Source organism: Scyliorhinus torazame, chromosome 11, assembly GCF_047496885.1.
Source record: "Scyliorhinus torazame isolate Kashiwa2021f chromosome 11, sScyTor2.1, whole genome shotgun sequence".
NCBI lineage: Eukaryota > Metazoa > Chordata > Chondrichthyes > Carcharhiniformes > Scyliorhinidae > Scyliorhinus > Scyliorhinus torazame.
Genome location: NC_092717.1, coordinates 223,971,719 through 223,993,863, shown reverse-complemented (window position 1 = coordinate 223,993,863; position 22,145 = coordinate 223,971,719). Strand labels below are relative to the sequence as shown.

The 22,145-nt window shown below is 46.3% G+C and overlaps 1 protein-coding gene across 1 annotated transcript in view; it reads right to left on the bottom strand.

The window, feature by feature from the left end:
- Positions 1-21,791, bottom strand: part of vapal (VAMP (vesicle-associated membrane protein)-associated protein A, like) — a 152,180-nt gene extending 130,389 nt beyond the window's left edge. Inside the window, exon 1 of the mRNA XM_072468372.1 lies at positions 21,636-21,791. Coding sequence (XP_072324473.1) covers positions 21,636-21,693 — 58 coding nt within the window. The 5' untranslated portion in view covers positions 21,694-21,791. The remainder of the gene's footprint in view (positions 1-21,635) is intronic.
- Positions 21,792-22,145: the final 354 nt, after the last annotated feature.

The following is a 22,145-nucleotide window of genomic DNA, read 5'->3' as shown; positions in this document are numbered from 1 at the left end:
CCTACCTACATTTTATCGCTCACGTCCTGTAAGCATTTTGTTAGTTTCAATGAGAACAACTCTCATTCTTTAAAACTTTAGAGAATACAGGTCCAGTTTCCTTAATCTCTCCTCATAAGACAAATCTGCCACCGCAGAGATTAGTCTAGTGAACCTCTGTTGCATTCCCCCTATGGCCAGTATATCCTGCCTTAGATAAGGAGACCAAAACTGTACACAATATTCCAGGTGTGGTCCCACAAAGATTCAACTCAAACCCCCTTGTGACTAAGGCAAACATACCATTTGACTTCCTAATTGCATTCTGCACCTGCATGCTAGCTTTTAATGACTCAAGAACAAGGACACCAAGGTCCCTTTGGACATCAACACTTCCCAACCTCTCACCATTTCAGAAATATTCTGCCTTCTGGGTTTTTTTTCTACCAAAGTGGATAACTTCACGTCGATTCACATTATATTCTATCTGTCATGTTCTTGCCCATTCACTAATTTAGCCTGTCCAAGTCCCCTTGGAGCCTCCTTGCATCCTGCTGACAACTTACATTCCCAACTTGTTTTATGTCATTAGTAAATTTGAAAATATTACGTTTGGTCCCCACATCTAAATCATTTCTATAGATTGTGAACAGCTGTAGCCTCAGCACTGATCCTTGCGGTACCCTGTTAGGAACAGCCTGCCATCCTGAGCCTGTTTATTCCTGCTCTGTTTTCTGTCTGTTAATCAATTCTCAGTCCACAGAAGTGCATTACGTGGACTTCCGGGTGCGGCGATGACCAGCTGAGTCGCACGTTTCGGCAGCTCCCTGTGAAACGGACTTTTGGGCTCTTGATAGGAGCCCCAACGGCAATTTTAACGGCTAAAAACACTGTGCGGTAAACCAGAAGGGAATCCCCCCTGGATACGGATGGAAAAAGGAGGAGAGAGTGGCCAGATTGCAGTGGATCCTTTAGAACAGCGGCAAGGAAGGCAAGCAAAAACCAAGATGGCGTCGGAAGGTGGCAGTTTAACATGGGGCCCTGAACAACAAGAGTTCTTGAAATGCTGTGTGGAAGAGATAAAAAAGGAAATGAAGAAAGAGCTGTTGGCCCCGATACTACAGGCGATCGAAGGGCTAAAGGAGGAACAAAAGACCCAGGAGCGGGAGCTTCGGGTCGTGAAGGCAAAGGCAGCCGAGAATGAGGACGATATACAGGGCCTGGGGGTGAAGACGGAGACGCAGGAGGCACATCAGAAACGATGTGTGGAAAGGTTGGAGGCACTGGAAAACAACGCAAGGAGGAACAACCTGAGGATTCTTGGTCTTCCTGAAGGTGTGGAGGGAGCGGACGTCGGGGCATATGTGAGCACGGTGCTGCACTCGTTAATGGGAGCGGAGGCCCCGGCGGGTCCGTTGGAGGTGGAGGGAGCATACCGAGTGATGGCGCGAGGACCGAGAGCAGGAGAAATTCCCAGAGCCATAGTGGTGAGATTCCTCAGTTTTAAGGATAGAGAAATGGTCCTTAGATGGGCGAAGAAAACTCGGAGCAGTAAATGGGAGAACGCGGTGATCCGCGTTTATCAAGACTGGAGTGCGGAGGTGGCGAGAAGGAGGGCGAGCTTTAATCGGGCCAAGGCGGTGCTTCATAAAAAGAAGATAAAATTTGGAATGCTGCAACCGGCAAGACTGTGGGTCACATATCGAGGGAGGCACCACTACTTTGAGACGGCGGATGAAGCGTGGACTTTTATTGTGGAAGAAAAACTGGAATGAGCGGGTTATTAAAAAGAACGTTCGAACAAAGTGGTGGGGCGAATGTGGGGGGCAAAGAGGGGTTTTATGTACTAATCCTGCGATGTGGTAACTTTTCTCTCTCCCACAGGTGGTGATGGGGGAGGAGGGGAGGTGGAGGAGATGGGGCATTGGCCACTGGGGGCGGGGCCAAGGGAGAAGCGCGGGCTTGGTTCCCGCGCTATGATAATCATGGCGGGAATAGAGAAGCAGGAAGGAGGGGGCGTCGCACGGTGCGAGCCGAGGTCACGGGGGGGGAAGCCGAGGTCAGCCAGAGTTTGCTGACTTCTGGGAGCAACATGGGGGGAGTAATTACGCTAGCGGGGGATCTAGCGGGGGGGGGGGGGGTGGGAGGGGGGAATTACTGGGTTGCTGCTGCTGGGGAGAGGGGGGAGCTGGTATGGGAGAGGATGGGTGGGGGGGCACCGCCTGGGGGAGATACAGCTGCGTGGGAACCGGGTGAGGAGCTGGAAAAAGGTGATGGCTAATCGACAAGTGGGGGGGGGGTAGGAAGCCCCCCAACTCGGCTGATCACGTGGAACGTGAGAGGGCTGAACGGGCCGATAAAGAGGGCACGGGTACTCGCACACCTTAAGAAACTTAAGGCAGATGTGGTTATGTTACAGGAAACGCACCTGAAACTGATAGACCAGGTTAGGCTACGCAAAGGATGGGTGGGGCAGGTGTTCCATTCGGGGCTAGATGCGAAAAACAGGGGGGTTGCTATATTAGTGGGGAAGCGGGTAATGTTCGAGGCAAAGACTATAGTGGCGGATAACGGGGGCAGATACGTGATGGTGAGTGGCAAAACACAGGGGGAGACGGTGGTTTTGGTAAGCGTATATGCCCCGAACTGGGATGATGCCAATTTTATGAGGCGGATGCTAGGACGCATTCCGGACCTAGAGATGGGAAAGCTGATAATGGGGGGAGATTTTAATACGGTGTTGGAACCAGGGCTGGATAGGTCGAAGTCCAGGACTGGAAGAAGGCCGGCAGCAGCCAAGGTACTTAAAGATTTTATGGAGCAGATGGGAGGTGTAGACCCGTGGAGATTTAGCAGACCTAGGAGTAAGGAGTTCTCGTTTTTCTCCTATGTCCATAAAGTCTACTCGCAAATAGACTTTTTTGTGCTGGGTAGAGCATTGATCCCGAAGGTGAGGGGAACGGAGTATACGGCTATAGCCATTTCGGATCACGCTCCACACTGGGTGGACTTGGAGATAGGGGAGGAAACAGGAGGGCGCCCACCCTGGAGAATGGACATGGGACTAATGGCAGATGAGGGGGTGTGTCTAAGGGTGAGGGGGTGCATTGAAAAGTACTTGGAACTTAATGATAATGGGGAGGTCCAGGTGGGAGTGGTCTGGGAGGCGTTGAAGGCGGTGGTTAGAGGGGAGCTGATATCAATAAGGGCACATAAAGGGAAACAGGAGAGTAAGGAACGGGAGCGGTTGCTGCAAGAACTTTTGAGGGTGGACAGACAATATGCGGAAGCACCGGAGGAGGGACTGTACAGGGAAAGGCAAAGGCTACATGTAGAATTTGACTTGCTGACTACAGGCACTGCAGAGGCACAATGGAGGAAGGCACAGGGTGTACAGTACGAATATGGGGAGAAGGCGAGCAGGTTGCTGGCACACCAATTGAGGAAAAGGGGAGCAGCGACGGAAATAGGGGGAGTGAGGGATGAGTAAGGAGAGATGGAGCGGGGAGCAGAGAGAGTGAATGGAGTGTTCAAGACATTTTATAAAAAATTATATGAAGCTCAACCCCCGGATGGGAGGGAGAGAATGATGGGCTTCTTGGATCGGCTGGAATTTCCCAAGGTGGAAGAGCAGGAAAGGGTGGGACTGGGAGCACAGACCGAGGTAGAAGAAGTGGTGAAAGGAATTAGGAGCATGCAGGCGGGAAAGGCCCCGGGACCGGATGGATTCCCAGTCGAATTCTATAGAAAATATGTGGACTTGCTCGCCCCGGTATTGACGAGGACCTTTAATGAGGCAAAGGAAAGGGGACAACTGCCCCCGACTATGTCTGAAGCAACGATATCGCTTCTCTTAAAGAAGGAAAAGGACCCACTACAATGCGGGTCCTATAGACCTATTTCCCTCCTAAATGTAGATGCCAAGGTCCTGGCCAAGGTAATGGCAATGAGAATAGAGGAATGTGTCCCGGGGGTGGTCCATGAGGACCAAACTGGGTTTGTGAAGGGGAGACAGCTGAACACGAATATACGGAGGTTGTTAGGGGTAATGATGATGGCCCCACCAGAGGGAGAAACGGAGATAGTAGTGGCGATGGATGCCGAGAAAGCATTTGATAGAGTGGAGTGGGATTATTTGTGGGAGGTGTTGAGGAGATTTGGTTTTGGAGAGGGGTATGTTAGATGGGTGCAGCTGTTGTATAGGGCCCCAGTGGCGAGCGTGGTCACGAATGGACGGGGATCTGCATATTTTCGGCTCCATCGAGGGACAAGGCAGGGATGCCCTCTGTCCCCATTATTGTTTGCACTGGCGATTGAGCCCCTGGCGATAGCATTGAGGGGTTCCAAGAAGTGGAGGGGAGTACTTAGGGGAGGAGAAGAGCACCGGGTATCTTTGTATGCGGACGATTTGCTACTATACGTGGCGGACCCGGCGGAGGGGATGCCAGAAATAATGCGGATACTTGGGGAGTTTGGGGATTTTCAGGGTATAAATTGAACATGGGGAAAAGTGAGTTGTTTGTGGTGCATCCAGGGGAGCAGAGTAGAGAAATAGAGGACCTACCGTTGAGGAAGGTAACAAGGGACTTTCGTTACCTGGGGATCCAGATAGCTAAGAATTGGGGCACATTGTATAGGTTAAATTTAACACGGTTGGTGGAACAGATGGAGGAGGATTTCAAGAGATGGGATATGGTATCCCTGTCAATGGCAGGGAGGGTGCAGGCGGTTAAGATGGTGGTCCTCCCGAGATTCCTCTTTGTGTTTCAGTGCCTCCCGGTGGTGATCACGAAGGCTTTTTTTTAAAAGGATTGAAAAGAGCATCATGGGTTTTGTGTGGGCCGGGAAGACCCCGAGAGTGAGGAAGGGATTCTTACAACGTAGCAGGGATATGGGAGGGGCTGGCACTACCGAGCCTAAGTGACTATTATTGGGCCGCTAATATTTCAATGGTGAGTAAGTGGATGGGAGAGGAGGAGGGAGCGGCGTGGAATAGATTAGAGAGGGCGTCCTGTAGGGGGACTAGCCTACAGGCTATGGTGACAGCCCCATTGCCGTTCTCACCGAGGAACTACACCACAAGCCCAGTGGTGGTGGCTACACTGAAGATTTGGGGACAGTGGAGACGGCATAGGGGAAAGACTGGAGCCTTGGGGGGGACCCCGATAAGAAACAACCAGAGGTTTGCCCCGGGGGGAATGGATGGGGGATATGGAATGTGGAAAAGAGCAGGAATAACGCAACTGAAAGATCTGTTTGTGGATGGGAAGTTCGCGAGTCTGGGAGCGCTGACCGAGAAATATGGGTTGCCCCAAGGGAATGCATTCAGGTATATGCAACTGAGGGCTTTGGCGAGGCAACAGGTGAGGGAATTCCTGCAGCTCCCGACACAAGAGGTGCAGGACAGAGTGATCTCAAAGACATGGGTGGGGGATGGTAAGGTGTCAGATATATATAGGGAAATGAGGGACGAAGGGGAGACTATGGTAGATGAACTAAAAGGGAAATGGGAAGAAGAGCTGGGGGAGGAGATCGAGGAGGGGCTGTGGGCAGATGCCCTAAGCAGGGTAAACTCGTCGTCCTCGTGTGCCAGGCTAAGCCTGATTCAGTTTAAGGTATTACACAGGGCACATATGACTGGAGCACGGCTCAGTAAATTTTTTGGGGTGGAGGATAGGTGTGCGAGGTGCTCGAGAAGCCCAGCGAATCATACCCATATGTTTTGGTCATGCCCGGCACTACAGGGGTTTTGGATGGGGGTGACAAAGGTGCTTTCAAAAGTAGTAGGAGTCCGGGTCGAACCAAGCTGGGGGTTAGCTATATTTGGGGTTGCACAAGAGCCGGGAGTGCAGGAGGCGAGAGAGGCCGATGTTTTGGCCTTTGCGTCCCTAGTAGCCCGGCGCAGGATATTGCTAATGTGGAAAGAAGCCAAGCCCCCGGGGGTGGAGACCTGGATAAATGACATGGCGGGGTTTATAAAGCTAGAGCGGATTAAGTTCGTTCTAAGGGGGTCGGCTCAAGGGTTCACCAGGCGGTGGCAACCGTTCGTCGAATACCTCGCAGAAAGATAGACGGAATGGGAAAAAGAAGGCAGCAGCAGCAGCCCAGGATCGGGGGGGGGGGGGGGGGAACCAGAAGGACTCTCAGGGTTGTTAATATATACTGTATAGTATGTATAGGTCGTTGCTACAGATAATTATATATTGGACTGTTAAATTATATTTTTGGAGAGTGTTACTTGTGACAAGGCAGTTGCCAATTAGGGCTAGTTTTCATTTTTGTTATTTATTATTTATTCATTTTTTGTTTATAAAATAGGTCATTGTTATTTGTGTTGCTATAATATTGTGTAAAGGATGCACAATGTACTGTGTTGGTTGACCAAAAATTTTCAATAAAATATTTAACAAAAAAAAAAAGAAGTGCATTACGTCCAATGCCATGTGCTCTAATTTTAATCACTAACCTGTGTGGGACCTTATCAAAATCCTTCTGAAAATCCAAATACACCACATCCACTGGTTCTCCTTTATCTATGTCACAGGAAACATCCTCAAAAACTTCAATAGGTTTGTCAAATATGATTTCACTTCCATAAATCTGTTGACTCTGCCCAATTATATTATTTTCCAAGTGTCGCGATATCACATCCTTTAGAATAAATTCTAACCTTTTCCCTACTATCGTCAAACTAACAAGTCTGTTTTCTCCATTTTCTCTCTCCATCCCTTAAATAGCAGGGTTACAGTTTCTACTTTCCAGTCGGCAGGAACCTTTCCAGAATCTATAGAATTTTGAACGCTAACCGCCAATACCACCACTATCTCTATAACCTCCAACACTCTGGGATGCAACTTATCAGATTGATGAACCCTCAATCCAATAATTTTTCTAGCACTACCTCTTTATTAATACTAATTTCTTTCAGTTCCTCATTTTCACAACCCCCTTGGTTCCCTTATATTTCTCGGAGAATTTATGTATCTTTGCCCCTGAACACAAGTAAACGTTTAGTTTCTCTACTATTTATATATTAAATTCTCCTGTCTCCATCTGTTCGCAGACTCACACTTGTCCTTGCTAATCTTTTTCTCTTCACATGCCTAAAGAAGCTTTTACAGACCGCTTTTATATTTCTTACTAGCTTGCATTCGTATACTCTTTCCTTTTTTACCAATTTCTTGGTCCTCCTTTTCTGGCAAGCTCACAAAGCCACAGATCTAATGTGTCTAACTTCTTCTTTTAGCCAGTTGACTCACCTTTCCTGTTGGGTTTGTGTCTTAGAGGAACATATAATGTTGTAGACCATGTAACACTTCCCAGCCATTGCCTATCAACCATCAAATATTTTAGTATTTTCCCAATCCATAGCCAACTCGACCCTCATATTTTCATAGTTTCCTTTGTTCAGATTTAAGACACTAGTCTCAGTGAACTATATCATTTTCAAATCTATTGTAAATTCAATCATATTATAGTCACTATTTCCTAAAGGCACTTTTACAGCAAAGTTATTAATTAGCCCTTTCTCATTACATAGTAAATCTAAAATAGCCCAATCCCTAACTGGTTCTTCAACAGATTCAGAAATCCATCTCGAACACACTCCAGGAATTCAGCTCCACAGCATTAATGCTAATTATGTTTCCCTAGTCTATCTGGAAATTGAAGTTGCCTATTACTGTATTTCCATGTTACAGGCAGATCGGATTTCCTGATGTATATTCTGCCCAACAGTACCACTAAGTTTAGTGGCCTATAAACAACTCCCACCAATGTTTGCTGCCTCTTTCTGTTTCTTCGCTCCATCCAAACAAGCACCAGCAGTACTTAAGCAGTACGTTTTACAACATGGAGAAATAATTTGATTTGATTTATTGTCGCATGTACCGAAGTGACGTGAAAAGTATTTTTCTGCAGGTCAAGTTTTCTTGCATAACCACTTCTGTTTAATCTAAATTTCATTAACAGAATTGAGATTTTTGGATTCAAAAATTACAAGTGAACCAACACCATCTTTTGAATCAGTCCAATTTCCACACCAAGTGCCAATTCACGTAAGTCAAACACAAAATGTGCTCCATGGCATTACACTGCTTATGAACATTAAATGATGATTAACGGGGTTGCCGTTTCCAATATTTAAGACTTTCCATGAACAGCTTGGTAGTTACGTTGGAAAACCCCAGTGGCAATCCAGATATAGTGGTTCTGATCCATCTTAACTTCAGCAAAATATATGTTAATCTGCAAAATCTTGTTCAGACTGCATGTTTCATTAGAACCCTCTGCATAAGCGATCAAGGACCATTTGTTCACCAGCTACATTTTGTTTGTATTTTACAAATGCATTTCAATGTATTTTTCAATGTATTTTTCTTAAGGACAGTCATAGAATTTACAGTGCAGAAGGAGGCCATTCAGCCCATCAAGTTTGCAACGGCTCTTGGAAAGAGCCCTACTTAAGCCCACCCTCCACCCCATAACCCAGTAAATCCACCTAACCCAAGGGCAATTTAGCATGGACAATCCACCTAACCTGCACATCTTTGGACTGTGGGAGGAAACCGGAACACCCGGAGGAAATCCACGCAGACACGGGGAGAACATGTAGACTCTGCACAGTGACCCAAGCCGGGAATCAAGCCTGGGACCTTGAAGCTGCGAAGCAACTGTGCTAACCACTGTGCTACATGTAATCTGATTATTTTCTTGCATAATTCTCTACCCATATTCTCCTTGCACTCTCAAGTCCACTTCTTGCTGTGTCTGACCATGTAAAAAACTAGAGTCACTTACTGCTCCGCTCAATTTCCCAACCATCTAGCCTTTGGCTTTCCAACTTATTTTGACAGCTCAGCAGCTATGAATTTATTAAATCACACCCTCTCCACCAAAGCTGATGCTTTTGATTCCGCTATTACTCTTTCCCATCCAAATCATTCCCCAGTAGACCCTTCAACTCTGCTCCCTTCAGAACCAATCGCTGCAAATATCAACAACAGTTCAGCCATTCATCATCAAACATGGTTGGACCACTTCTAAGCATGACTAGGAAATGCTCTATATCACTGAAACTGCCCATTTTTAAAGCCATCTAGGGTGGCTGTGATACAGTGGTTAGTGCTGTTGCCTCACAGCTCCAGGGTCCCAGGTTCTATTCCGGCCTTGGGTTACTATCTGTGCGGAGTTTGCACTTTCTCCCCTTGCCTGCCTGGGTTTCCTCTGGGTGCTCCGGTTTCCTCCCAGTCCAAAGATGTACAGGTTAGGTGGACTGGCCAAGCTAAATTGCCCTTAGTGTCCAAAAGGTTAGGTGGGGTTACTGGAATAGGGTGGAGGCTTGGGCTTAAGTGGAGTGCTCTTTCTAGGGGGTGGTGCAGACTCGATGGGCCGAATGACCTCCTTCTACACTGTAAATTCTATTCTATGAACCTAAAAATGATCACTCAACTTCTCTTCATCATCTTCTTAAACCACCATCACATAGAACATAGAACTGTACAGCACAGTACAGGCCCTTCGGCCCATGATCTTGTACCGAACTAGTCTGAAACTAAGATCAAATCACCTACTCCCAATCATTCTAGTGCACTCCATATGCCTATCCAATAACCGCTTGAAAGTTCCTAAAGTGTTCAACTCCACTACCACAGCTGGGGTACATTCCAGGTGATCAGCCTAGTGGGGGGGCTCACTGCTCCCCTCTTCGCCGATCAGCCATCCCCTTTTTTGGACTGCCTCCAGCCCATGCTCCGCGCCTCCACCGGCCCGCCCCCAGGCAGCCTCCGTCCCCAACCTCCTCTCTGTCCCTTGGCCCAAGTCCCTCCCTCGTCAGCAGAATATTTCCCCCCCTCCCCTCCCCTAGTAACAACACTCTGTAACCCAACCCCTTTGATAAACCGAACATATGCACCCCCCCCCCCCCACTGCGCTTCCGTGAGCTAGCCCGCCCAGCTAGCTTGGTGGCCCCCATAGTCTCCCGCCTATTGTTCCCTCCCCACCCCCGCTCGTACAAACATACTCCAACATCACCTGCCATCTTCACCTTCAACAGTGTGATAAGCTCATGTTTCCATGTTTTGTCGTTGAGACCAAAAGGTCATCCATTCAGCTGCCTCTGCTGCTTCCCTCCCTTACGAAGTCCACTAGAACATATTTCCTCAAAGGTTTCCCCCCTTACCCCAGCCCTGAATTTGCATCTTTCTCTAGTTTAACGCCCGTCTCCTCCTACCCACCCCAACTACGTCTTGAAGCTCATCTTGTCGATAAAATCCACCTCTTGCTCTCTATACCTGACTCCCACTAAACCTCTGACCACTCAACTTCTCTTCCTGACTCCTAGGTCAGTCAGCATTACAGTCCCCAGTTACTTTCCACCTTTCCTTTAAATCTACCATCATTATCCCATTACCGACAAATCTCTCTTGGGAAAACATGGCAGCCAAGTGGAGACCAGCACTGAAGTTTGGTTCAGCCTGTTCCAAGGACCATTTACGCCAAACTCACAACATCCAACATTACCAGAGGAAGGCCAATAGTAAGAGAAGATGCAGAAATTCTTCACACCAGTGTCAATATGAATTGTCAGTCTTGTGCGCCTCTGTGCTGATTCCACATTGGATTATTTAATCACAACAGGATCCACAGATGATGAAATCAACAAAGAACAAAGAAATGTACCCCCCCCCCCCCCCCCACTGCGCTTCCGTGAGCTAGCCCGCCCAGCTAGCTAAATCACTTACAGTTTAGACATCCTCAAACAAGGAGACTACCATAATATCCCTCTGCTCAAAACCCAACCTAGGATCTCTCCATTCTTACAAACTTCCCAGGGCTCCCAAGTTTGAATCCCTCCAATCAGATTTTCACCCTGGCATTGGGTTCTTTCAAAAGTCAGAAAGAAAACCTTTGTTGACAGTTACAATGGCCAACTATCCCTCCTCAGTCTCCTTGACCAGCCTGCAGTCTTTGACACAGTTAATCATGAAATACTACTCCAAGATCCCTCGCTGTCATCCAGCTACATGGGACTGCACTTGTCTGGTTTCATCCTTATCTATCCTGTTGCAACCAGAGAATTTCCTGCAGTGGATTTTATTTTTGCTCATGAACCATTACCTCCCATGTCAACGCCTCCCCCTTCCAAGGATTGATCCTTTGCCCCCTCCCTGTCATTGTTTGCATGCTACCCTGAGCCACGTAATCCATAATCATAGCTCCAGTTTCCAGATACACACGCAGCTCTCGGTCTCTTCCACCTCTTGACACCTTAGTCACAAAATTGCCAGTACTGAATGAAAGCTGTCATTTTGGTGCCCGATCAAAAAGTCTGCTTCCTGGCCAACAATTCCATCATTCTCCCTGGCAAGCACCTCAGGCTTTCCATTTCCTTTGCTCCTTTAAGACTCCCTTTGAAAGGTATCTCTTTGACCAAGCTTGTGGTTACCTAGCCTATTGTCACTGTGCGCGCATACCTGGCCTAACATTGTTCAATAACACTACTGCAAAGCACCAGGAACATATTACAATAAAGGTGCTATATAAATGCAAATAGTAGTTACATAACTTGTATGGTGTAACTGAATGGTAGAACAGGCTCGAGATGTGAATGGCTTTCTCCTGTTCCTATGTTATAAGGGAGTTTTTACATTTTTAAATTTTGGCAACCTTTTCCTAATGAGTATATCAGACCTAGAGAAATGTTGTCCACAGATAAATTGGCATTACTTTTTTTAAACCTGGTCTTTTAGAGACACACCAGATCAAAGCAGACAATTGATCTTATACTTATTCAATTAGTTCCTTTGAGGAAATGCTCGAAAAGACAAATTCTGAGGCCTGTTGAAGGCTAACTGCAGTTGCTCAGGAAACTGAAAAAAATCTAATACAGCAATCCCAACACTGCTTAAATAAAACAGGAAGAATGGCTGATTCGCAGCTCCTTTAAAATACACGGTTCCTCCCTTTTGGCCTTGCTGGTGGAAATTGACTGTTGAGTTTCCGACATTTCAAATGGTTACTACACTTCAAAAGTACAACAGTGGCTGTAGAGTCTTTCCGGTCACCCCAAGACTGCAAACGGCACTACATATACTTTCCTGGGGAGGCGAGAGGGGGGAAAAGGCTAGGCTGTTAAGCAGAAATCAGCAGAGCTACCTTATTTCACTCCAAGACCTACTCAGCTATTACGTTGTTCTACAACATACTGCCTATCGAGCCTGCTCCGCAATTCACTCTGATCAGGACCGATCTTGAACTTCGCCTCTACTTTTCCCCATATTCCTCTTTTGCCTGAGCATCCCAAAATTTGTCTCAGTCTTAAACATATTCAATCATGGCATCTACTACCTTTTTCGGTAGAGAATTTCAAAAAGTCACAACCCAGTAAGTGAAGACATTTCTCATTACGGTTCTTAAATGATCAGCTCCTCATCCTGAAACTGACTTTTTAAAATTCATTTATAGGTTGTGGGTGTCATTGGCTAGGCCAGCATTTATTGCCCATCCCTGGTTGTCCTTCAGAAGATGGTGGTGAGCTGCCTTCTTGAACCCCTGAAGTTCCTGAGGTGTAGGTATACCCACAGTGCTGTTCGGGAAGGAGCTCCAGGATTTTGACCCAGCGACAGTGAAGGAGTGGCGTAATATTTCCAAGTCAGGATGGTGAATGACTTGGAGGGGACCTCCAGGTGGTGGGGTTCCCAAGTATCTTCTCCTCTTGTCCTTCTAGATGGTAGTGGTTGTGAGTTTAGAAGGTGCTGCCAAAGGAAACTTGGCGAGTTACTGCAGTGCATCTTGTAGACAGCACACACCACGGCTGCCACTGTTCTTCGGGGTGGAGGGATTGAATGTTTGTGGAAGGGGGAGCAATCAAGCGGGCTTCTTTGTCCTGGATGGTGTTGAGCTTCTTGAGTGTTGTTGGAACTGCACACATTCAGGCAAGTGGAGAGTATTCCATTACACTCCTGACTTGTGCCTTGTACATAGTGGACAGGCTTTGGGGAGTCAAGAGGTGAGTTACTTAGTAGGATTCCTAGCCTTTGACGTGCTCTGGTAGCCACATGGCTAGTCCAGTTCAGTTTCTGATCAATGGTGACCCCCTCACTACCTGCTGCAGTCCCAGTCTAGCAGCTTTCTTTTAGGACCCAACCAGCTTCGTCTGTGGTGATACTACCGATCACTCTTGGTGATGGACATTAAGTGCCCCACCCAAAGTATATTCTGTGCCCTTGCCACCCTCAGTGCTTCCTCCAAGTGGTATTCAATATGGAGGAGTACTAATTCATCAGCTAATGGTGAACGGTACATGGTAATCAGCAGATTCCCTTGCCCATGTTTAACCTGAAGCCATGAGACTTCATGGGGTCCAGAGTTGATGGTTGAGGACTCCCACAGCAACTCCCTCCCAACTGTATACCACTGTGCCGCCACCTCTGCTGAGTCAGTCCTGCCAGTGAGAAAGGATATACCCAGGAATGGTAATAGTGGTGTCTGTAAATGATGGTTCGGCGAATATGACTATGACAGGCTGTTGCTCGACGAGTCGGTGAGACAACTCTTCCAACATTGTCACAAGCCTCAGATGTTAATAAGGAGGACTTTGCACGGTCGACGGACTGGGTTTGCCGTCGTCATTTCCAGTGCCTCGGTCGGTGCCGTGATGATCTGTCCGGTTTCATTCCCTTTTGGGGTTATTGTAGCGGCTGAATACAACGGAGTGGCTTGCTAGGCCATTTCAGGGGGCATTTCAGAATCAACCACATTGCTATGGGTCTGGAGTCACATGTAGGCCAGACCAGGTATTAGTGAACTAGATGTCAGCAGTTTCATGGCTATCATTAGACTTTTAATTCCAGATATTTTACTGAGTTTAAATTCCATCATCCGCCGTGGTGGGATTCAAACCCGGGTCCCCAGATCATTATCCTGGGCCTCTGGATTACTCGTCCAGCGACAATACCACCATCAGTGCGATGGAGGATAAGGTTGAATCCATTTGGGTGGAAATCAGGAATATTAAGGCGAAAAAAATCACTGATAGGAGTAGTCTTTCGGCCACCAAATAGTAACAATATGGTGGGGCAGGCAATAAACAAAGAAATAACTGATGCATGTAGAAATGGTACAGCAGTTATCATGGTGGATTTTAATCTACATGTCGATTGGTATAACCAGGTCAGTCAAGGCAGCCTTGAGGAGGCGTTTATAGAATGTATCCACGATAGTTTCCTAGAACAGTATGTAATGGAACCTACGAGGGAACAGGCGGTCCTAGATCTGGTCCTGTGTAATGAGACACGATTGATTAATGATCTCATAGTTAGGGATCCTCTCGGAAGGAGCGATCATAATATAGTAGAATTGAAAATACACATGGAGGGTGAGAAAGTAAAATCAAACATTAGTGTTTTGTGCTTAAACAAAGGAGATTACAATGGGATGAGAGAAGAGCTAGCTAAGGTAGACTGGGAGCAAAGAATTTATGGTGAAACAGTTGAGGAACAGTGGAGAACCTTCCAAGCGATTTTTCACAGTGCTCAGCAAAGGTTTATACCAATAAAAAGGAAGGATGGTAGAGAGGGGAAATCGACCGTGGATATCTAAGGAAATAAGGGAGGGTATCAAATTGAAGGAAAAAGCATACAAAGTGGCAAAGATTAGTGGGAGACTAGAGGATTGGGAAATCTTTAGGGGGCAACAGAAAGCTACTAAAAAAGCTATAAAGAGTAAGATAGATTGTGAGAGTAAACTTGCTCAGAATATAAAAACAGACAGCAAAGGTTTCTACAAATATAAAAAACAAAAAAAGAGTGGTGAAGGTAAATATTGGTCCTTTAGAGGATGAGAAGGGAGATTTAATTATGGGAGATGAGGAAATGGCTGAGGAACTGAACAGATTTTTTGGGTCGGTCTTCACAGTGGAAGACACAAATAACATGCCAGTAACTGACGGAAATGAGGCTATGACAGGTGAGGACCTTGAGATGATTGTTATCACTAAGGAAGTAGTGATGGGCAAGCTAATGGGGCTAAAGGTAGACAAGTCGCCTGGCCCTGATGGAATGCATCCCAGAGTGCTAAAAGAGATGGCTAGGGAAATTGCAAATGCACTAGTGATAATTTACCAAAATTAACTAGACTCTGGGGTGGTCCCGGCGGATTGGAAATTAGCAAACGTGACACCACTGTTTAAAAAATGAGGTAGGAAGAAAGCGGTACTAATTGGTAGTAGGGAAGATGCGGGAATCTATCATCAAGGAAGAAATAGCGAGGCATCTGGATGGAAATTGTCCCATTGGGCTGACGCAGCATGGGTTCATAAAGGGCAGGTCGTGCCTAACTAATTTAGTGGAATTTTTTGAGGGCATTACCAGTGCAGTAGATAACAGGGAGCCAATGGATGTGGTATATCTGGGTTTCCAGAAAGCTTTTGACAAGGAGCCACACAAAAGATTGCTGCATAAGATAAAGATGCATGGCATTAAGGGTAAAGTAGTAGCATGGATAGAGGATTAGTTAATTAATAGAAAGCAAAGAGTGGGGAGTAATGGGTGTTTCTCTAGTTGGCAATCAGTAGCTAGTGGTGTCCCTTAGGGTTCAGTGTTGGGCCCACAACTGTTCACAATTTACATAGATGATTTGGAGTTGGGGACCAAGGGCAATGTGTCCAAGTTTGCAGAAGACACTAAGATGAGTGCTAAAGCAAAAAGTGCAGAGGATACTGGAAGTCTGCAGAGGGATTTGGATAGGTTAAGTGAATGGGTTAGGGTCTGGCAGATGGAATACAATGTTGGCAAATGTGAGGTTATCCATTTTGGTAGGAATAATAGCAAAAGGGATTATTATTTAAATGATAAAATATTAAAACATGCCGCTGTGCAGAGAGACCTGGTGTGCTAGTGCATGAGTCGCAAAAAGTTGATTTACAGGTGCAATAGGTGATTAAGAAGGCAAATGGAATTTTGTCCTTCATTGCTAGAGGGATGGAGTTTAAGACTAGGGAGGTTATGCTGCAATTGTATAAGGTGTTAGTGAGGCCACACCTGGAGTATTGGATTCAGTTTTGGTCTCCTTACTTGAGAAAGGACGTACTGGCACTGGAGGGTGTGCAGAGGAGATTCACTAGGTTAATCCCAGAGTTGAAGGGGTTGGATCACGAGGAGAGGTCGAGTAGACTGGGACTGTACTCGTTGGAATTTAGAAGGATGCGGGGGGGATCTTATAGAAACATGTAAAATTATGAAGGGAATAGATAGGATAGATGCGGGTAGGTTGTTTCCACTGGCGGGTGAAAGCAGAACTAGGGGGCATAGCCTCAAAATAAGGGGAAGTAGATTTAGGACTGAGCTTAGGAGGAACCTTTTCACCCAAAGGGTTGTGAATCTATGGAATTCCTTGCCCAGTGAAGCAGTTGAGGCTCCTTCATTAAATGTTTTTAAGATAAAGATAGATAGTTTTTTGAAGAATAAAGGGATGAAGGGTTATGGTGTTCGGGCCGGAAAGTGGAGCCGAGTCCAAAAACGATCAGCCATGATCTCATTGAATGACGGAGCAGGCTCGAGGGCCAGATGGCCTACGCCTGCTCCTCGTTCTTATGTCACCACCTCCCCAGATTTCCCAGCCGGGGCAACAGCCTCCCAGAATCGTTCCTGCTAAGTCCCTTCATAATCATGTAGGTTTCAATGAAATAGTGCCTCATTTTTCTAAACTCCAAAGAATCTAGGCCTATTTCAGTCAGCCTCTCATCTAGGGCAACCCTCGTATTCCGGAGATGAATCCAATGAACGTTGACTGTACAGTCTCCAATGCAAACTTCGGTGTGTATTTGCATTTTTGCCTCTGCTTGGAGGGCACAAATAAACAAATTATATACCATCTTTAAAGGCATTGCTTAGTCAGAGGATGTGCTACTCTAGAAAAAAAGATGTGGGACATAAAAGCACTTTGTATCAGGCCACTCATTATAGTGACTGACCAAGTCAAATTGCATTTCTGTTCCATGGAATTTTGCAACCAAACTTAATCTTCCTCTGAAAATTAAATCTTCCTCTGAAAATACTCTAGCCATTATCACAGGTTATTTTACTGAAACTTTCTTCAACCTCTTGCTCTATGGACATGGGTTCAAATCCCACCTCAGCAGCTGGTAGAATTTTAATTTAGTCTCAGTAATGGTAACCATGATAACGATCATCTGACTGACTGGTGTCTTTTAGGGAAGGAAATCTGCCATCCTTACCTGGTCTGGCGTACATGTGACTCCAGACCCACAGCAATGTGATTGACTCTTAACTGTCCTCAGTTCAAGGATAATCAGGGAAGGGCAACAAATGCTGTGACGCCCACATCCCATGAAAGAATAAAGAAAAATAATTCCCTTGTCCTTCATATGCGTGTCTAAATGCATTGATACTATTTGCTTCAACCATTTCCTGTGGTACTGAGAAAGTCAGCTCATGATTAATTTAAAACCACATTCATCTGATCTGCTCGATCAATTCTTGATTGTTTTAAAGCATATTTTGTACTAAAATATATAAAGCTAATTCCATAATCAGGTTTCGATCCCTGCCGGAGGACCATAACGGCCTTTATCAAAACCACAAATGACATCCTGTGTGACTGTGACAAAGATAAAGTATCCCACCTCACCTTTCTCAACCTGTCTGCAGCCTTCAACACAATTTACCGCACCTTCCTCCTCCAAGGCGTCACCACTGTGTTCAACTGGTTGATATTGCTCTCACTTGAATCCTTTATCTAATTGTAGTTTAGTGATTCTCTTCCTGCTCTCACACCATTAACTCTGATATAACCCAAGGTCTTTCCTTATCTATCTCTGCTAGTTCTCATCTGCATACTGATCTTCAGCAACATCTTCCAAAAGCAAAGCATATGCTGACAACATCCAGTTCTATCTCACCACAACCTTTCCCACTCCTCCCATGTTGCTAGATCAGACTGCTTATTTGACATGCATTACTGAAGGAGCAGCAATTGGGTTTAGCACACTGGGTTAAATAGCTGACTTTTAAAGCAGACCAAGGCAGGCTAGCAGCACGGTTCAATTCCCGGTCCAGCCTCCCCGAACAGGCGCCGGAATGTGGCAACTAGGGGCTTTTCACAGTAACTTCATTGAAGCCTACTTGTGACAATAAGTGATCTTCATTCATTCAATTCAATATTGGGAAGACTGAAATCATATGAACTGCAGCCATTCTAGTTGTTCACTTCAACCTTTCAAAAGGTAATTGAGGAGCGGCATCAAATACTGGCCTTGCCAGCGACCCTCAGATCCCAAGAACGAATAATAAAGAGCCCAGAACCTTTGCTGGAGCTAGTTAATTCAATTATTGTTTGATATCACATGGGAGTGAATGAAATTGAATTAACCTGTAATGCTGGGAACCTCAGGCGTAGACAAAAATGGATCACGCATTCAGCATTTCTGGCTGAAGGTGGTTGAAAAGCCTGCACGGACAAGTTGTCAGCCACATTTATTGAAGATCGGGACATTTGTGGAGTCTCCTCTATCACATTGGCAAGGTAAAATCGCCACACAATATGATAAAGGATGGGACTTAATTTCCACACAAATAGTGCCATCAATCCAACCAATGCTATCATGGACAGGTGCATCTGCAACAGACAGGGTGAGAATAAGGACTTATCCCTCTTGTTATCACAATCGGCTACAGGCTCAGTCTGCCATACATTTCTTGAAGAACTCAGCCACATTTGGTCGTAATGGTGCTACCAAGCCATTCTTGGTGATAGCATTGAACTTCCCCACTCAAGAACATTGAGCCCTTACGAGTCTCAGTACTTTTTCCAAGGTGTGTTCAACATCGGAGAGTACAAGCTTATCATTCGAGGGAGGATAGTAGGTGGTAATCAGCCCGCTTGTGACTTGATGCCATGAAACTTCTTTGGGTCCAGAGTCAATACTGAGGATTCCCAGGACAACTCCCTGCCAACAGCATACCTGTGCTGTCAGTGCGACAATAGTGATAATGCTATGGGGAAATCTGGGACATAGGCTAAGGTATGATTGAGTTTGAGTAGGCTGTTGTTTGTTTGAGCTGCAGAACTGCTCACCATATTTCGACACCAGCCCTCAGATGGTAGTAAGGAGGACTTTGCCGTTTCTCATATCGAGATCAGCGCTGGGAGTCCATTAGGTTTTATTTTCCCCCAACATTTCTATTGTGGTTTGATAGAACAGAGTGGCTTGCTAAGCTATTTCACAGTGCAGTTAAGAGTCAACTAAATCGCAACGCGTCTGGAGTCACATGTAGGCCAGAACAGCTAAGTATAATAGATTTCCTACCCTATAGGACATTAGTCAATTGTGTGGTTTTTTATAACAATACAGTTGTTTCACAATTACTGATGCTATCTTTTTATTCCACATTTATTAATTGAATTTGAATTCACCCAGCTGATATAATGGGATTGAAATCATGCCTCTGGAGAATTACTCATCCAGTAGCATTAGCACCAGGCTACCACCCATTTAAAGGGACTAAAGATATGATCAGAAATAGGCGAGGAGAGATGCAGCAAGGCAGGGTAGTGCCAGACTCCAAAGTCCACCATTGATGGTGGTGGGGATGAGAAGTGTGGTAAGTTTCCTGTTCCTCATTATGGTGCAGAGGCTACGGTCAAATCAAGTTAAATTGCACATTTTGGGAGGGTGGGGAAAAGTGGTACAAAATTGTTAACTTCTCTCAAACAATATTTTTAAAATTTGAAATTCCATCATTTAAAACTGAGTTCTCTTTGTTTAAAAAAAAAACAGAAATACAAGTCCCAAAACTTCAGCAAGCTAATGGTTGGACAATTTCACAATATAACAAGTTTCAGGAAACCAATGCAAAAGTCTCACCAAATGAGAAGATAAAACACTTCTAAATGATTTCAGGACCTGAATTAGAAAATAAAGTATAAATCTCTCAAGACCCTTCTGCAGTCTTTACCATTGTCTTTACTATTGAGACTGATTTTTCACTTGCTATTGTTCATATGAGGCACTAAAAATATTTTTACCAATAAACGCCACATTAGTTTTCAACAAAGCACATTTGTCTGCAAGTAAGCAGCATAAAAAGCACAAAATTTAAATGTGATCTGGAATCTGCAATAAACTCGAGCATAAATTACTTATTGGATCAGTTCTTTGGAATAAAGCCTAGCAGGAAAAAAAATGTAACGATCATGTCATGCCAGCGATCTTAAGAAACATAATCCACTTGGTGTCAAAGGGCAGAGATTGCAGCTCAGTCGCGGTTCCAACAGCCTCGTTGGCACTTTGGGTGGAGCTACTCAGTACTATGCTGGAGATTCGAAGAGACTAGCAGGGCAATATCTTACTTGGGTAGCCAAAGATATCGTGGCACACCAAGTTACTCCTCCTCAACCAGCCAAAGGCTAATTTTGGCATTTGGACTTGAAAATAAACTTAAGGGTAATTTTACGCTGTCCTCACAAAGCCTCCTGAATCTATGATGCACACTGTATCTAGCTTTAATGACCGTAATATATTTTTTAAATCCATGTGACCATCAACTGCCCTCATTGTACACCTTCTGTAAAAATTCCCTAGTGGAAGACTACGGAAGAAAACCAATTACCAATACTTTTAAGCCTCCTGATTATTTCCCTTTGTCTCAACAAATTCAATAGATTTAGACAATCAAAGGGGAAAATGACTAGAAATACTTAAAGCAGAATCAGAAACGTCCAGAATTTCTGCCCCAATAACGCTGAGCGATAATATATTCAGCAAAGGCTATGCCATTATATAGGGAAAGGAGATTATGCACTGAGCAAGTTACTTAATGTTATTTGTTACTTAAAAATACAGTTGCTAAAGTTTACCATCGATTGTTTTACTCCCACTATAAATAGCAATTCTAGAGATCTGTTTCGAAATGAAGGTGAATATTTGTGCACGCTGAAGGGATGGTTATTGCTCGACACGGAGCACCATTGCTGCACGCCTGAAGGATGCAGCTCGGATGAGAATATGTTCATCCTCGGAATCCCGTGTGCTGGCTGGGCAGTGATGGTGGGGACGGGGGCGTCTCGCACCTTTCCTCAGCCCCCAAGAGCCGGTTGCCGAGCCCACCCTCCTCCTGGGCCAGCAATGGAATTATTTATTTTTTTAAAGGCCGGACGGCGGGGTCCACTCGGCGCAATGCCTCCCCCACCCCCCTCCCCGGGCTCGGACTTGGGAGCAAAGCTGAAACATCCCCCGAGTGGCAGAGAGCGAGCCGACCCCCCCCCCACCCCCACTCAGCTACCGAGCCCGGCCGCCGGCGCCGCAGCGACAATCCGAGGCTCCAGCCGCGGCCTGGTGTCAGCTCCCAAAATGGCGGCTGCGCCCGTGCTTCCCGGGGGCCGAGGAGAGCCGGCGGCCGCCCCAGGCCCGCTCCGGTCCCGGCTGCAGACGCCCCACCACCTCCTCCTCCCCCCCCCCCCCGCGCCCCAACAATCACCGGAGACAGGGCGGCGGCCACAGCCAACACACCCCGGGCGGGCGAGCGGAGTGTGAGCAGCGGAGAGCGAGCGCCTCGGACAGCTCACACACAGCGTTTAGAGTTCTATTCATTAATAAACTACATGTAGGAAGAGTTGTGCGAGCGTCAGTCAGTCACCTTTGAATTTGAGCTCGACGGGCGGTTCGAGGATCAGGACTTGCTCCAGTCTGGCCATTGTCGGGCGGGAGGGGGGGGGGAGGGGGGCGGTGACACTCTGAGACTTTGCTGCCTGATGGCGCTTATTCGATCCTCTGGGGGTTTTTTTTTCCCTTCCTCCACTCGCGCTCCTCCGCCTCACTCGGGCACTGCAGGACGTCAACGTGCGCGCAGCCGACGCCGGGAGCGTGCGCACGCGTGAAGTCAAAAGAGTGTGGGCATCCGCGCCTCCCCACTCGTCCGTGTACGCGACGAGCATGCGCAGCTCTGTCACTGGGGCGAGAGAGGGAGGCAGGCTGCGTCAATTTGTGCCGCAACACGAGGGGGAGCACTTCCTGAACATGCGCATTCGCAGTTTCTGGTGTCAGGCTTTGACGAGACCCCAAAGGTTTCCAGCTGAGCATTGCTGATAAATGACAGATGTTGTCGAAGATATTTCCTCTTGGATTCATCAGGTCAATCGGCAAGAAT